Raw genomic sequence first — 19,071 nt, forward strand, 5'->3', positions numbered from 1 at the left:
GGCCAGCAGTTTCTTCTGGGGTATCACAGGCTTCAGTCTTGGACGATGTATTATTTAACTGTGTCATCTCTTTGTTACCTACTATTGTTACCTACTGGGTATCTAAATATGCAGAAGATGTCAAAATTGGGGGTCTTTTAACTTCTTCATCTGATTTTCTGGCATTCAGGTTATATGCTTATGATATATTTGGATTGCTAAACAAATATGGTTCACATATTAATTTTGCAAAAAGTGGTGTAATGTACCTTGGCAATTTCGGACCAAACTGAGACTGTATATTGGGTAATTATGGTTCATATAATCTGAATACAAGGACTTAGTTGTGGACTTCATCTCAAACTTAACAATATAAGAATAATGCTTGTATTGTTAAAGCAAAGATCATGAGTACCATGGGATTATTATTAACATTTTCAGCACTAGGTCAGTGGCTTTTCTGGTGAAATTATTCATCACCTATGTTAGCTCTTCTGTTGAATACAGCTCATTTTTTGTTGCTATTCTAAATATATCTGTCATTGATAGAAAGTGCCCAAAGGACGTTTATGAAAAGAATATCTGATTGTGAAGCATCTTCTTATAGTGTACACCCAGAAAAACTCAATCTATAGTCAATAATTTATCATTTGCTACAAAGTAGATTATGTTTAATATACAGCTCAGTCCACGATGAAGATTTCTGAATCTTATACTGAGTACTGATTTGCTGCAGACTAATAAATCCTTTAGAGGATGTTATTATACTTTTGAATTTCCTAAATGTAAAATGGCCTTCAGAGCTAGATTTATGTTTTCTGGCATAGCTAGGTCCTGGAACAGGCTGTCTCTGTATGGAATACAATAAGTCAGATACTTAATTTTAGAGTAGAATGTATTCCTGGACTTTGGAAGCCATGTTCTGATGTTTATGACCTTTATGCAGCATACTCAGACTATGAGACTATGAAACAATGGCCACAGTGCCACTGACCAGTATAGCACAATGTGACTACTATAGCAGTGGGCAGACAAGCAAAGACCACGGCAGCAGTATTATGCAATATAATACACTTTAAAATGCAAACATAGTATAATTAAATTGATATGTAACACACATCTGTTAGTCGTAACTTTTCAATGGCATTTCATTTCTTCATTTGTTATTTTTATGTCTGTTTTTAGTCATTTTCTGAAAAATAAACACACAAACATGTACAATCAACCATCAACCAACAGACTGTGTGTGTGTGTGTGTGTGTGTGTGTGTGTGTGTGTGTGTGTGTGTGTGTGTGTGTGTGTGTGTGTGTGTGTGTGTGTATATCTGTTCATCCACCTGAAGTAGATTGTGTGGTCACATATTTCCATTCCATATATGTCCATGTTAGAACTTCTGGCAGTATGAAAGAACTTCCTCCCATTTAGAGAGCATATTTAAATTATCCACTAAAGAAAGAAAAAAAAAATCTATTTTTATACTGGGTGTGTGATCTGACATGATCTGTATATGCCCTGCTACTCTTGGGCATGCGGTCTGCATTTGAGCAGCACTGCATATGCTGCTAAAATGGGCAGTGTACTGAGCATGCTCAGTATGTCATTGCATTTACGTGAACTGCCAAAGGGTCATGCACTGTAATAATCATGATTGTGTTCATGAATCATACTTAGTCCACATTATATATTGCACAAGGATGCTCTGCGTATTCTATACATACAGTAGGCCATATCTGTGAATCATGATGACTGTTATTAAAGTGCATTGGTTTCACTCAGCCATCTGCCTCAAAGAAGATACTGCATTGATAGAGTGCACTTCACATTTAGAATATGAAGCCACAGATACAACTGGCAAACACTAGTTTAAACTGATCATAAAACTTAGCATTTTACTATGTTGTTTTATTATGACTGAAAGACAATGCTACAATGCTAGACTGAAAGAACTCCAGCTCTATTCAGTCTCATACCGCTTGCTCAGAGGTGACCTGTGCCTGACATATAAGGCCATGTCAAAATATCATTTGATGAATATGCTTCACCTCAAAAATCTAAAAAAATCAGAATCCTCAGAACCCTCAGACGGAGACTTAAACCTTGACACCGGTTATAAATATAGATGGTTGGAGGGACAGATTCACCCACCAGAGACTCCCTATGCTGTAAACAAAAATCCCATGTGAGTGAGGCAGAGCACTCTGTGGCCTTCAGCCTTGTTCAACTTGACCAATGGATGGAGCAGATATATATACCAGATACTTACTTGTCACTGCTTCACTGAGACACAGAAAAGAAAAATGATAGCAGTTTTTTATTCAAATAAAAGGGGTGGCGAAAGCCACATAACTATGGGCTAGGCTTATAAATGCCCTTGGGCAGATAGCCTAGTATGAACCTATGAACCTATAATCCTTGGCTGAATGGTCATATTCTAGTAAAACCAAGCACGAAAGACTAAAACCTAAAACAAAAGTGGAACTGACGAAAAAAGAGCCAAAGGCAGAGCACGGAACCTTTAATTGTAAGCGCTTTCGGTAGGGTAAATCTCCCCACCTTCTTCAGACAAAAAATACACACAGGCAAATGCCCATTCAACACATTTAAATATCACAATTAATTATGACATCATAATCTCATTAATTAATCCATTAAAAAACATCATAAAATTGACTATATATATGAAAATGAAAAATAGAAAAACTATAAATGTAAAAGAAACATATATGTATATAAAAATATATGTGTGTAAAAAACGTATATATATATTTTTTAAACATAAACATGCAAAATGCATGTATAAATGAATAAAATATTGCCTAAATACATTGTTATTTCAAGGCAATACCTTATAACATAAAACAGCCAGCAAGCACAACAAGCAAGACTACATCCTTACTTCAAACCATCACTATATCCCAAGACAAAATAAACATGCCCTTGTGTTAAACACAGCTAATCATAAGCTTCTAGTCCCATTAACTATATATATATGTGTATATATGGCCTAAGAGAATAGAACCAAGTATAACAGATATTAATGCAAGTACATTTGACCCAATACAATTCATGTATATATATTTAAACTTTTGTTTTTTCTTACCATATAATTGTTTATGTTAGCTATATAGCATTCCTAACCATGTTGTCAATACATAATTTTACTTTTAAAATTTTGCTTTTAAAATTTTTTCTTTTTTATATATATAAATGTAATTGAAATAAAGGGTTTTAATACCGGCCCATCCAGAATACGTTTTGACACAAATTCCTTAATTGAATACTTTTATATAACTCTCTTATTACACTGTTTCCATTAAACATCCCCCCTCATCTCTTAACTGCTTTTAGTTTTAATATGCACTTTATGGACACAACTTCATTGAGTCCTGGGGCAGTATATGAAGCAGTGCGGATCTGCCAGAAGGAGTATAGATTATGATGCATTACAATACTTAACCATGTTAGCCCCTAGGATCCCCACCCTTTTTGGCACTCCTAAAATCCACAAAGATGTGGTGGATCCCCCTTTCAGGCCAATAGTTGATGGAAGGGGTTTGATTACGTATGCTTGTGCCAAACTGGTGGATAGTATTTTAAAGCCCTTGCTGAATGATGAGGCACAAATTTGCAGGGACTCTTGGGGCTTTCTTGAAAACATCAGTAAAATTCCATATAATTCAACTCTGATTTTTTTAGTTGTTGACATAAAGGACCTTTATACTGTCATCCCACATCAGTTAGGGGTGGAGTGGATGGTGGATTTTATGCTTCGTAAAGGGGCATCAAAAGATCAGATGTACCTTCTCGAAACATTATTGGATGTCATACTTACCAACAATTTTTTTGTGTTTAAAAACAACTATTATCTTCAAACCACATAAAAGTATTCAATTAAGGAATTTGTGTCAAAACGTATTCTGGATGGGCCGGTATTAAAACCCTTTATTTCAATTACATTTATATATATAAAAAAGAAAAAAAATTAAAAGCAAAATTTTAAAAGTAAAATTATGTATTGACAACATGATTAGGAATGCTATATAGCTAACATAAACAATTATATGGTAAGAAAAAACAAAAGTTTAAATATATATACATGAATTGTATTGGGTCAAATGTACTTGCATTAATATCTGTTATACTTGGTTCTATTCTCTTAGGCCATATATACACATATATATATAGTTAATGGGACTAGAAGCTTAAGATTAGCTGTGTTTAACACAAGGGCATGTTTATTTTGTCTTGGGATATAGTGATGGTTTGAATAAGGATGTAGTCTTGCTTGTTGTGCTTGCTGGCTGTTTTATGTTATAAGGTATTGCCTTGAAATAACAATGTATTTAGGCAATATTTTATTCATTTATACATGCATTTTGCATGTTTATGTTTAAAATATATATATATATATATATATATATATATATATATATATATATATATATACATTTTTTACACACATATATTTTTATATACATATATGTTTCTTTTACATTTATAGTTTTTTTATTTTTCATTTTCATATATATAGTCAATTTTATGATGTTTTTTAATGGATTAATTAATGAGATTATGATGTCATAATTAATTGTGATATTTAAATGTGTTGAATGGGCATTTGCCTGTGTGTATTTTTTGTCTGAAGAAGGTGGGGAGATTTACCCTACCGAAAGCGCTTACAATTAAAGGTTCCGTGCTCCGCCTTTGGCTCTTTTTTCGTCAGTTCCACTTTTGTTTTAGGTGAATGGTCATATTGTGCAGTGCATATGTCCTATAAAAACAATTTTGCATAATGGAAGAAGAGGAATGGACATTTTTAGCTGCATTTTGGGTAATGCACTGTAATGGGTGCTGAAATGTAAGATGCTTTTTGGTAGCACAGCAAAAATATGTGATGTTGTGACGTCATAACTTTCCCAGGATTTGTCTGAATTCAAAGTTGCAATTCACGCAAACTCAATGCTAATGAGTTATGGACCACAAAAAGTCTTTAAAATCAATATATTGTCTCAATGTATGATAATGAAAAATAAAAACAAAGAAACGAGTGGTCTTAAAACTTCGTTGATGAGCTCAGTCACAATAAGTTCCAAAAATCATGAAATCCAAGTAGTGTTCCAAACCAACAAGTCTTTATTCCTCACAGACAAGTGATCCTCAGTAGCAAAAAACCTGAAATATTTTAACAACGTTAAACATATCAGCTTTTATATACTTAAAAGTAGGTGTGGAAAATGTATGCAGTGTTTAATTTTAAACCAGCATATTCAAGGCAAGCAGTATAAACAGGGCTATAAAAGCACATTTTAGAACAAAACCCCCCACACACATTACTACTGATTAGATCAAATTAAATCCTAACTAAGGAAAACACTACCTACCTATTTGCAACCCATATTCCAAAATCAGGTATTAATGAAAAGCAGAAAATAAACATAAAAATACTTTTAACTAAAATCACTTTCGGCTACCTAATGCAATAATGCCTTCATCAGGTCTGTGACAAGAACTAAAATCAAGAAAAAAAACATAGCTATATAACCATAAACATGATCTAATTAGAACATTGTTAAGTCGTCTGTGACAAATAAAGGCTTGTTGCTTTGGAACACTACCTGGGTTTCATGATTTTTGGAAATTATTGTGACTGAGCTCATCAACAAAGTTTTAAGACCACTCGTTTCTTTGTTTTTTGTTTATTTTTTTTTTTTTCATCAACACTCATGGTGGTGAGGTATTGGAACTAGATAGATTCCTATGCTTGTTCATTTTTAATGTATGATAATGACAGACAAGTCTCAAACAAAATTATGCAATTATACAGTGAGGGACTTATTCATTCTATATCACTAACCAGGGCACGTGATGTGATTTGGGTGATACAACCATATATAATTTTATTACACTGCAAAATACAGTTACTGTTTATAAAAGCAAATTCTCATCTAATAAGCCATACCTGGAGTTCTTCTAAGATGAGATCATATGTTTCTTTAACTTCATAAAACTTCTCCAATTTGAATTGCATCACATCCTGCAGTTTTTCCTAAATCAACAAAATACAGTTTGTGTTTTAGGCTACAACATTGTACAAGTCATTGTTACTATTTTGTTAACAGTCATGAGATGCTTTTTTTGAAACTGGCAATAAATATGTATACTGGATGAAAAAACATTTTTAAGTTGGGAAATTAATGTATTCATTAAGCTAATTAATTAAAATGTACATTTAATTTTTGCCATGTTGTACATATCAAAGTGGATCATTTTCAAACATGACCTAGTAGTACAGCAAAACAATGTGAATGATGAAAATAATTTATCTATTTATTTTGTTTATTTATTGATATTTGTTTACCAGGAAAGTGCGACTGGGTCACAAGAGCCCATTTCAGCAGAGGTCTGGGGACAAAAGCTCCATTTAACACAGAAAATAAAAATTCAAAGACATTACATAAAAAAAGTTGAAAATGTATTAATTGCAAAAATAATCAACAATACTGTAAGACATAGAGACATACCAAAATATATTACAAAGAGAACAATGAGAAAAAGCAAAGTAAAACACTATATACAATACTGGACAGCATTCTTTTGGCAATTCACATTAGTATAAGTAAAAGTCATGCGTTTAATTTAATTGTAAATATAAATGGTAGAGAGATTTGGATAGATTAGTATAAATAGGGAGGAAGTTATAGGAAGAGGTTATGGTTGAGAGGGTGGGATAGCCAGGTAAAGATGCGGAAGTGTTGATGGGTTGAGAACCTGTACAGACAGGGGCGGAGAAAAATAGATGAGATTAATGTTAAACCAGGGGTATAGCATGAGTAGAGCCATGAATCTGATAGGTGGTCTTTCAGAAGATGCTTGAAGGAAGGAAGGTAAGTTACAGTTCTAATAGCCTGTGAAACAGAATTCCATTTTTTGGCAACCAAGTAGTAGTAAAGGCTATTATCAATTGCTTTTTGAGGTTTACAGATGGTGAGAAGTTGTTTATCATTATAATGAAGAGTTCTACTTGGGTAATAGGAAGGAAGAATAGACCTTAGTACAGGACAGGCATGGGGATTATAAATGTTACTGTGGGCAGTAGCCAGTTGTACAAAGTCCAGATAGTGGGGACAGGTAGTTCAAGCCAGTTCAAACTTTTAAGGGCCTAGCAGTGATGTGTATAGTATTGCTTATTGGCAGCAAATTTAGCAACTTTGTTGTATTACAATTAAAGTTTAGTTTTAACAGATATATGCTAGTTGTTAAGGATAAGGGCACCATATAAGTGTGAAGAAAGGAGGTAAGTAGTTTATATGGTGATTTTAGCAGAGTTAGTAAGAAAGTTTTTATGTCTACAAAGCATGCCAAGTTTCTGGTAATTTTTTTATATTATTTTAAATGTGGAGTTAAAATCTGAGGTTGTCATCAATTGTCACACCAAGCAATGTTGTATGGAATACAATTTCTACAGGTATATTGTTAAGTGAGAAGACTTTGAAGTTGGATTTGTCCTTTGTATGTGCTTTAGAGAGGAATAAGAGTATTTTTTTGGGGGGGTGAATAATAACTGGGCTTTGTGAAGCCAGTTTTCAACAGAGGTAAAGGCTTCTTGTGTGATTTTAAGAAGTGTCAAATCATCAGCATACTGTGTAAGTGATACTTGCCTAAAAGAGGTATAGAGGTCATTAATGGAAATGTTACAGAGAAGTGGACCATGAATTAAGTCTTGGGTGTACACCAGTGGTAACAGGGAGGTAAGGAGAGAAAGTATGTTGTTATTTAACAGTTTGCTGTCTGTCAGACAGGTAGCTTTTAAATCACTGAAGTGAAGGAAGGGATAGGTAGAGATGGAGCAGCTGAAGGAGTTTGCTAAGTGAAATGATATCAAAGGCTTTGGGAAGATCCAGAAAAATGGAAGAGATAAGTTTGCTAGAGTCCCTTTTCTTATTCATATTATCTAAAAGGGGGCAGCCATTATGGTAAAGTGGTTAGCATTGCCACCTCACAGCAAGAGGTTCTCAGGTTCCATTCTCAGCTGGGGTACCTTCTGTGTGGAGTCTGCATGCCCTCCCTGCAGTAACTTGGGTTTCCTTTGGGTGCTCTGGTTTCCTTCCACATTCCAAAGACATTCAGTAGGTGACTGGACACTCTAAATTGTCCTTAGGTGCATGTGTTTTTGTGTGTGTGTGTGTGTGTGTGTGTGTGTGTGTGTGTGTGTGTGTGTGTGTGTGTGTGTGTGTGTGTGTGTGTATGTATGTAAGTGAGTGGTACGGATAAAATACCATGGCAGGACTAGCCACCCGGTGGTGTAAACCTTGGCTTGAGATGACTGTCACTGTTAAAGTGACACCCCGACCCCATGTACAAAACGGAAGAAGGGGTTGAGAATGGATGGATGGATGGATGGATTATCTAAAAAGGATAATAGTGCAGCAGTTGTGCTATGGCCAATATGGAATCCATGTTGAGTACTGATTAAGAGCTGTTCTGAGAGAAGATGGTGAAGAAGCTGAGCATGGATAAATTTTTCTAGAAGTTTTGAGAGAGGAGAGAGAATTACAATAGGATTAAAGTTAGAGACTTCTATAGAGTTTCCTCACTTATGCAGTGGGATGACATATGATTTTTTCAAAGATTCCTGTATGGATCTATTGACTAAGAAAGCTACTGGGTAAGATATGGCTTCTGCTGCAATCTTGAGATATTCAGGTAGGAGGCTGTTGGCAGCTGTGGAGCAAGATTTAAGTTTAGGTAGCTTTTTTTTTAAAGCAAATATTGTTACAGGTTTTAAGGTAAAGTTGTTGGGATTTGTGGCTAAGGACTGATTGGATTCATATTTTTCTGAGGTTAATCTGGTAATGAGGGGGCAGTTGGTATTATGTTATGGGTTTGAGAAGGGGATGGTGAGGTGAAGTTGGTGAGGGCAGAATGCTCTCTGTAAAGTATTTATAAAATGTAGTCAATATTTCCAAGGAGGAACAGCTTTGGGGGGGATACAGGTAATTTTCTTTGAGCCAGGACTGAGTAGTATGTGAATAGAGCACCAGAATTTATTTATCATTTTTATGGTACTGTTTGTTATCTTTGTATATTTGTTTTTAGCTTGATTTCAAGGTTACCTGTTTCACTGAAAGTTTTTCTTTTTTATTTATCCAGTCCCTCCAAGCCTTGTCTCTAATGCGCATTATGTTTTTGTTAAGTATTCATAGCCAGGGTAGTGTTTTACTTTTACTCTTTTTATACATAGAGGGCAAGGTTATTTAGGTTGTTTAAAAAGGTATTAAAAGTTGTAACTGCATCATCCAATGAGAGAGTTTTTAAAGACAGGCAAGCTGAAGAACCTTAGGATACTGTTGAATAAGTCTTTGTTAAATTTTGTGACATTCCTGGTTTGTTTAAATTAGTGGGTATTGGGGTGATAAGTCTTTGTGTGTATGCAGGGAGATAGTCACTTAGGTGTTAGGATAGGCTCCATTGATAATATATTTACTGGGGTCTGAGACTAAAATCCATTCAAGAATTGTTCACTTATTGCTTTTGTTGCATTTAGTATGTGTTGTGATTAGTTCAGTCAGGCCAAGTAGATTTATGTAGGATGAGGAACTGTCAGAGGTTACATTCCATAATTAATTCAACACAAATATTGCTGTAATCATATTAATCAATAAAGAAACATAACCTGTATAGTAAGAATGTAAGTGATAAACCAATGTAAAACAATAAACAAAAGGTGCTGCAATGAGTTGAGAATAAGAGTAGCATAAACAAAATGCTGACAGAAGAGAAAGTAGGTCTTCAGAAAAGTTAACCATTTCACATGTTTGGTATTTAATGTGTCTGCTTTAATGTGTTGTGATCGTAGGTTATTTATTAAAATTCATTCATGCTAATATCCTTCCTCTTTTATGAATTAGAAACAAAACTTTATCACATTGTCCTGAATATTTTCAGCATGCTCACACCTATTAGTTTTATGGAAAAGCCACTGAAAATGTAAGAAATGGCCATGTGATGAAAAAGTTTCTTGGGTTTTATAAAGGATCATGGGAGTTTCAAGCGAACTGAGCCAAGAGGCCATTCTACCTTGCCAATACCCACTCTGAGGCCTTGCCTCCCTTTTCAAGGAGGGACATGACAGTCACATCAGGTGTAAATTTATGAACACCCATCCAGTTGTCCAGCTCCTTTTTAAAGGCAGACAGTGTGTCACACTGCTTAATTTGGAGAGGAAGTTTGTTCCAGAGAAAGGTTAGTCACTGGGTAATGAATCTATCTCAACTTATCCTAGGTATCTGTTGAAGAAGATTTAGATCTCTGGACATAGTGTTAGAGGGATTATTTGATTTTTTGAGGGAACAAGAGTTCTTGGGCAACCAGATCCTTTATTGCTCTATAGACAGAGTACAGATTATTCATAAGGGGTCTGTATGATACTGAATGTAGAGGTGTAGCCTCCACTATCACTCGGGAGCACAGACTTTTTAAGCCCTTAATGTATCTAGTTAATAACCTTCGGGGGTCTTTCCAATTGTTTGATATGCTCATTAAGGTATATCCAAGTGGGAGCATTATATTCTTTGATAGACCAAATCAGTGCAGAGTACAAAGAGGTAAATTATTTTGGACATAGTGGAGATATCTTTTGGTGTAAGCTGTGCAAGGTAAAGGGAGTGTCTCACCACCATTGCAACATGATGGTGTAATGTAAGGGAACAATCCATCCAAGTACCCAGGTTTCTCACTATGTTCTCATTTTGGTGTGGTGTTTTATCTATATTAGAAGCTGGAGCTAGAGGCTGCTTACTAAATGGAACAATGTTGCACTTTTTACAGTTAGGTTTGAGACCATTGTTTTGCAAACCAGTTACTGATAAATGTAAGCTGCTGTTGGAGTACTTTTATGTCAGAAGGTGACTTGATGATGACTCCCAGCTTGCAATCATCTGCAAATTTTAGTAACCAAAGATTATTATTTGGTCATGTGGTAGACAGATATCTGAAAAGTAGATACTAAATAGTACAGGTCCCAGCACAAATATCTGGGGGACCCCAATAGTCACATTCATGCTCCTGGAGGATGTGCTCCCTACTGTCACTGCATGTGTTCTGTCCCTAAGCCAGTTTACTGTCCTTCTAACCATGTATGGGCCAGTTTGGAGCTCATTTAGATTGTTTATTACATTTTGCATGTCAAATGGTGTGAAATGTTTTGGCAAACATTTGTTGTCCTGTAGAGGGGTGAGCTCTGAATCACTTTATGACTGAAAGCAAACCCCAAGTGACTACCATCGCGAGACAGGGAATATAAAGAGTTTATCTTGTTTGCTCTGATAGCTACTGTTTATGAGGTAGTTTGGACCAGCAAAGCTACCTAATAACAGTTGCTGAAATAAACCACACCATAGAATTCTTAAGTAGTTTTTTTTTCTGAGCCTACCTTCATTAATTACAATCAGAATGAACAACTTTTCCTTAGAACATGCAGGACATTTTCAACCATCTTGAACCAGTTTGAAATTTAAAGAAAGAGAAAACTGAGTGGGACCACAGTTTCTATATCACATTTCATCATATGCTACAAGCTTATTTTGTTTCAGAAATTTTGTATTTGAACATTTCTGAGTCACTTGAGGCATTTCGATGCTTCACTAATACCTCACTTCTTTTAGATTTTTCCAGGGAAAACATGTTCAGTTTCAAGTTTCATTAAGACAACAGTTTCCTGACACAGGTCTAGTCTTGAATCACTTTCAAACTCTTGTTAAAACTTGCTGAAACATATTAATATTATATAGTTCCTGAAATTTGGCTTACAGAACCGAATACAAAACTCCTGTTAGTGCTGTATGTGCCTGATATAAAAAAGCCAATAGTTAATTTATTGATCAAAACTGACAATTTCCTATCAAAGTCATAGAATGGAAGCAGTTTTCTTACAAATTTTCTGAGTGTCAAATGTAGGTCCAGTATATGTTATGGAAGACGACTGGGTATAAAAATAAATATTTTGCAAAGCTGGGTTGAAGGTAGTTTGCATCCCTTTTTTTCCAGGACAGCACATTTTGTTTCACTCCACATTATTTCAGTCTTGAAGGCACATGACTTTTTGGAGAGGGGTGAATAAAATGTATTCTATTTTGACATGACAGTCCTGTAAAGTGTATTCCAAGCCTGTACTAATAAGCTGAAAGCCAGAAGGCCGTGGTGATGCAGCGGTTAGCATTGTCGGCTCACAGCAAGAGGTTCACTGGTTTGATTCTCGGCTGAAGTGCCTCCTGTGTGAAGTCTGCATGCCCGCCATGCATTTGAGTAAACATTAAAGACACGCAGGTAGGTGCGTGCTTGTGTGGGTGTTCCTTCTTTGAAGGTTGGGTCTGGGCTGGAAACTCAACACTGTAAAAATCCACTGCCAATCATTAGTGGACTGGTGATCTGCTGTGGTGCCCCCTAATGGGGAAAAGCTGAAAGAAAGACTAATAAGCTGAAAGCCACATTAAAGTTAAGCTTCAAATGTTCTTCAGGAATAAGTCCGGCTTGTTTCAGTTCACAAAATATCATCTGAGCCTTTTTCCTTTTGGAAATCTTACATGAATTCCTTTATGTGACTAATTATTTACTATTGCTTTGTAGGTCAGTAACAGTACTTTCCTCTGTATTTCTTCAGTTCTAGATCCCTTGGCTGATTCCTCTTATTGTATAGAACTTCTCAGACTATCTGTAGTAACAATCACATCAGAAGGATCTACCATTTGTTTTTAACCAGTAGCTACCTTAGACAAAGCATTCTGCTTTAATCCTTCCCACAACTGTTTCCTCTCATTAAGATTCAGATAATTACATGGCTTGAGTTTGCATTAAATATTTACAGAGATATTATGATACTTCAATGGGTCTTGAAAGATATGTACAGCTTGGCTTTACATTAAATTAAATATTCCTCAGCTATTATGAGATGTTCGTAAGTTTTGAAAGATATTTTTAGTTTATACTTTGACATCCAAAACCAATGTCAGTAACAAAGATAAGTTGGGGGGGAGGGGGTAACTGAGGGGTCCATAAAGTGATCCACATGTCCTAACATTGTAGAATCTTACAATGCTTTATTTCCTTATAAACTATTGCCATGCAAACTTTTAATTTGAGTGGACCTGAACCTAGATCTTACATTAAATATTTACAGAGATATTATGATACTTAAATGGGTCTTGAAAGATATGTACAGCTTGACTTTATATTAAATTAAATATTCCTCAGATATTATGAGATGATCATAGGTTTTGAAAGATATTTTGAGTTGTACTTTGACATCCGAAAAAATGTCAGTAATAAAAATAAGCTGAGGTGGTTAACTGAGGGGGTCAATAAAGTGATCAACTTGTTCTAACATTGTAGAATCTTACACTTTACTTACTTGTAAACTATTACAACATAAACTTTTAATTTGAGTGGACCTGACCCTTGATCTTTTGAATTAGTAGACGTACTGACAAATGAACAATGTTTATCCCTTGAGCAAAGACTAGGGCTGTTTATTAGCAGAACAATGACAGATGAAGACACTCTTTGGGACCAAACATATATTTATAGTAGAAATAAAACAGGCATATATTGCTCATTATTGAGGGTATTTTACAACAAGATTTTAGGTAATAATAAGATTATGCCTGTACCACAGTGCATATGATGCAGTTGTAACGTGCGGAAAGGATACTTCTTACTACAAAGATATTTGTAGCAAGACTGACAGTAAATGCAAGTACGTCTGAGGAAGAAAAACATTACTGCTAGAATAATAGAAAGGAATACATCTAAACCATGAGGGATCCTGAACAACTGGACAGAAAACCAATAAACATCGCTGGTGCTTTGTAATAAGATCAGGACTAGTGTGTGATTGTGGTAAATGTCCAGGATGGATGGAAGGCACAAAAACTGTAATGTTGTTGTTGTTGTGTCTTTCGGCTTTTCCCAGTTAGGGGTCACCACAGCGGAACTCCGGTCTGCTAATGATTGGCAGTAGATTTTTACGTGCCGAGTTGCCAGCCCTGACGCACAACCTTCAATGAAGGTATGCCCATTCACGCATGTCTCCACACAGAAGACGCTCTAGCTGAGAATCGAACAGGACAACGTCTTACTGTGGGGTGACAACGCTACCGCAGCACCACCACCGCAGTTACAAATTGTAATAAAGTGGAAAAACAAATGGTAAGGAAAATAAAATAAGACTCACGGGTATGAAAAGTGAAAGTAAATGTGAGAAAGGCTTTTGAGAAATGTATTCTAGTAGAAATAAAGACATATTATCATTTATTGGCTTTTTAATTAAAATATAACAAAGTCTTCATTAGACAGGCATACAAAAAAAAAGAATAAAGAGAGTCTAGCTGCCACAGCCGTGGACTTGACTGGATACAATAACAAAAGTGGGATATTTGTACTGTTGTAGATAAGGTAAAATGAGTTAAAATCAGTGGCTTTAGCAACAATGTCAAATGGTAGGAGGCAAAGGTGGAATATCATGCATAACAGAGTAATGGATGAATGTAAGATTCTATGACAAAACACTGGAATCTCTGCTAGACAAGATGGTGTTATAATAGAACTTAAATGGTATGATATGGTATGGTATGGTATGGTATGGTATGGTATGGTATGATATGGTATGGTATGGTATGGTATGCACTCAGGTCATTGGACCACAATTACCAATATGACTCAGTCATAGTCCATGGGGAGTAAATGACTTGAGACATACCTCCCTAGACCATATGAAGACAGACATCATGGAGCTCTCGGAATATGTGTCTCAGGCTGGTATAAGCCTAGCATTGAGCAGTATTTTACCTTCTCCAAGGATGATGCCACAATATGAACAAAAGATGATTGACTTTAGTAATTGCCTTAGTTTCTGGTGTCATTCTAAGGGAGTGCAATATTTGTCAGCCCTGCAGGAGATGGGCAACAGACCATGCTGCTTTGCCAGGGATGGTCTGCACCTCTCCCCTTCAGGCTTTCTAATATTAGCTAAAACATTGTCTTTCCCCATAGTGTGTTTTTTAGGCAATGCCAAACTGAAAGTACTTCTAACATTGCAAATCAAAACCAAGAAAATCTAAAGGTATTGCTGCTCAATGCTAGGAGTCTAAACAAAAAACTCCACTCCCTAGAAGCTCTCTTTACCCTAGAGAATGCTGATGTCTGTGTGGTCACTGAGACATGGTTTAAAGCCACAGGGAGCACACCAATAGAGCAAGGTTATAATGCCTTCCACACATTTAGGCCAGCTACTTCACAGTTAGGGACTAAAGGTGGAGGTGTCTCTATTACATCAAAAATAAGTATACTTCAAGGCTCATCAAACAGGACAATGCACTTGAGCTGCTCCATGTTCAAATCACCATAGGTAAAATCCAATACCACTTCCTTGCAAGCTATAGGTCCCCCTCTATGACCCAAGAAATCCATACCATGTATTTAAACTTATAAGAAACACTAACCATCTAACACAATATTATATTCATGGGTGACTTTAATTACTCCACTATTAACTGGGAATCTTATACAATACCAAATGCACATGCACAGAGATTCCTGGATTTTCTAAACACAAACTCCCTGGACCAGATAGTCAGTACACCAACCAGTGGTATAACCATACTGGATGTGGTACTCACTAATATGGGAGACTGCTGCACACTCCCTACTGTAATGCCTTCCCTGGTAAGGTTAGATCACAAAATGGTCCCTCTTTTGAAGTAAAAATAAAACCTGGACCCCCCCCCCCCAGCTAAACCTAGAATATTCAGGAACTATTCTAAGGCTGAACAAGCTCCAAGAGTGTAAAACAACTGGTAAACAAGAAGGCACTAAGGTAACATAACAGGTAAACTCACAAAACCTTTATTAGTCCACAAATGGATGAATGAAGAATCATAAATACAGCAACTTGAACTGACTAAGCGCTTTCACCCTCATGGGCATCTTCAGAGTCAGTTAACTTCAGTAAAAACAACCTTTAAATACAGCTGTTGATTAGTACTTAATTAATCAATGATGAAAAAAGCAGGAGGGTAGTTAATTAAACAATTGTCCCCTAAAGTTCCTGTTCACCAAATCTTAAAGTCCTGCTCAACAATACCTTGTTTGCTAGAATCTCAAGTAAGTAATAGCTACCCAGAGTAAATAAATAAACCAAAATAAAACAAAAATAAGAATAAAACGCCAAAAAAAAAAAAAAAAAAACTAAACTAAAAAACAACGAGCTTCACTGTCAACCCTGTGTTTTGTTTTATATGGAATGTTTATTATTGCACACATTGTTTTTTAGTTTTTTTTTGTTTTGTTTTTTTTGACGTTTTATTCTTATTTTTGTTTTATTTTGGTTTATTTATTTACTCTGGGTAGCTATTACTTACTTGAGATTCTAGCAAACAAGGTATTGTTAAGCAGGACTTTAAAATCTTCAAACTAGAAAAGTTATAAACATAAAAGGAGTTGTCACCTAAAATAGTAGGACCCTCCTTAGTAATGTTAGCCAAAGGTAAATTTACCGTACTGGTGGAAGAATGTTGACATAAATCAGTAGATAAATCAAAACAAGATACAGGGGAATCAGCAGATAAAAAAATACTAGGAGTGTTGTCAGTGTTGTCATTCATCTGTTGCACCAATTGTTGGTGTTGTGGAAGGTGGGGTTCGAATACGAGTTGTTCCTCCTCTGTTGCCCACTCCTCCAATGGTTCCATGTATACCGTCCTGGTCCCTGAGGTGGTCTCTGAAACTCCTGATCTCGTAGGTTGTCTCGGTTCCTCAATCTGTCTGACCGTCTTAATGGAGGTTGGTTTTCTAAAAAAACCTCTTCTGCCTCCTCTATCCCAAAATTTGTCTCATCAATTGCCCCCTCCTCCTCAGTTAACATTGTATTTCTCCTTATGTCCCCATCATGTTGGACGTCCCTAGTCGTATTGGGTAAGGGGTAAGCTTTTTTCTCTTTATATTTAGTAGTGTCCCTTAGTAGCTTCTTTTGTTTTCTTTCCATACTTGTTTTAACATATCTGTCAAGTTCAGTTGTAATTCTATCTAATCTACCTTTGTTATTTTCAAAAAGCAGATCATTGGTAATACTCTGCTTAAGAATAAGTAGTTCATTTTTAAAACACTTAATCTGTTATTGTTGTCTCTAATAATAATTCTCATTAAATCCATCCCAGTTCTATCAAAAAGTTCCAACATATTCTTGTATGCCTCAGTGTTTGCCTCACTTCCCATAGGGATCCTATATACTCTCAGACCTTTGGGTACTTGGTTAAGTTCTAGTGAACGCTCTAAAAAAACATTGTCCATCTAAAGTGATTTGTATTTTTTGGCTAGCCTTTCAAATTGAAATACCTGTGAGTTAAATGTCCCAAGATTTTCTGATCTAAAAGAGTCACCTAATACAGGGGGCACCAAGAAGCTCTCCATGTCAAACATTGATCCTATAGGAATGTTGTTAGTAACAACTCTTCCTCTACTGTTATTATTCTCTCCCTGGTGGGTATTGTTCCTTTCCCCTCTAAGTGTCTCCGTATTCACTTGTCTATCAGCATTGGACACTGGTGGTGTATGCATAGTAAACAGTTCCACCTGTGTGTCTGTTAAACTAACATCTTGAGTATTGTGTTCTGCAGTCTTGTTTGCCTGCAGTAATGTGATAATCTGTCCAGAAATTTCCATATATTGGATCATTAAATGTTCCATCATATATAGAAAAAATATATATCAATATATCTATAGAAAATTTTTTTTTAAATATGTAAAAAAATATATATATATAAAAAAATGAACTTTTCCTGTCCACTTTTAAATGTTTAACCTTAGATCTAAATGGATAATAGTGGTAAAAATAGTAAATACCCTATTGGTTAAATCCACAAGAACCAATAGTGTTAATAAAATAAGGTAAAAAATAAAGTAAAATAAAGTCAAAAAATAATAATATTAAATTTGTATTGTCAAGGTGTAGCAATATCTATCTCAAAAATCTCAAAGCAAGTGTGTTGTTAACAAGTACACTAGACCAAATCGCAAATCCACTAATCTATTGTATATATGAAGACATAACAAAACTGTGATAGTGATAAAACTACTCTATAACAATTATAAGTAAATATAGTCAAAAGCAATACCAAGTAACCCCTTGAAAAAATATATGAAAAAATCCACACCATTCAGTATATCAAGTTTACAAATGAATAAACCTTATTCAAAAGTCATAGAAAAATTGTTGTTCATCAGTTCTGTTCAATTGTTTAAAATAAACATAAAAACAACTCGCAAATCAAGCAAATTAGAACAATATTAAAATCATGTTGTTGTAACCCCCTGAGTGAACTCAGTGGTTGTGTGACCAAACTACAGTGTAGTCAAAATTAGAAGCTGCTTTACTTCGAAATAATGATAATCAACATACAAAAAATAAATGCAGAAATCAGTCCAGAGAGGTACGTTCTCTTTGAAAATTGCAAGGTTAAAGGCAAAGGTATTGCAAACCTTAATAACGGATGGTAAAGGTTTTTCAAAATTAGTTCCTTGTTGTCTCGTTGGAGCCAGAAGCTTTGAGGGAACCACCGAGAACTTTCTCTTTAAACGGAACAAAAGCCTATGTAATAATATGGTCCGTTAAGTCTCCGCCAACAGGGTAGCTCAAAAGGAAGAGTGGCAATGGCCCCTAATAGCCAGCAACCCAGTAAACAAGCTTAAACAAACGTAAACAGAACCGTTGCTTCCTTTGATAAAAACAGTACCACTGGAAGCAAAACTCATAACACGTAGCAGCAGTAATCAGACAGCCAAAGCCAACAGGGGCGTGGTCAACGTGCACCAGAGGAACAGTCTCTCAAAGTGTATTTAAAGCAGTACGCTCCAGTTTTAAAAGTTCAAGCTGCTAATGTTCCAAAAGACAAACCAGTCTATATCAAAAACTGTGGCCAACATAGAAATTAAATCTTCTTGTAATAAATCAATATTGAAAGAAAATACAACCTCCTGCAGTCCGTCCTGATGTGGCAAAACGCTAAAGAAAGCCGAAGAAACGTTGGTTAACCTTGGTAGCTG

At 35.6% G+C, this 19,071-nt stretch overlaps 1 protein-coding gene across 2 annotated transcripts in view; it reads right to left on the reverse strand.

The window, feature by feature from the left end:
* The window catches only part of LOC122793576 (E3 ubiquitin-protein ligase TRIM35-like), a 373,048-nt gene that overhangs the window by 256,171 nt on the left and 97,806 nt on the right, over positions 1 to 19,071 (reverse strand). For both annotated transcript variants that reach the window (XM_044061742.1, XM_044061743.1), the window contains exon 2: positions 5,939 to 6,025. In XM_044061742.1, the coding sequence (XP_043917677.1) occupies positions 5,939 to 6,025 (87 nt within the window). The remainder of the gene's footprint in view (positions 1 to 5,938; positions 6,026 to 19,071) is intronic.

The sequence above is a fragment of the Protopterus annectens genome, chromosome 2.part0 (assembly GCF_019279795.1).
Source record: "Protopterus annectens isolate FY-2018-M chromosome 2.part0, PAN1.0, whole genome shotgun sequence".
Classification (NCBI taxonomy): domain Eukaryota; kingdom Metazoa; phylum Chordata; order Ceratodontiformes; family Protopteridae; genus Protopterus; species Protopterus annectens.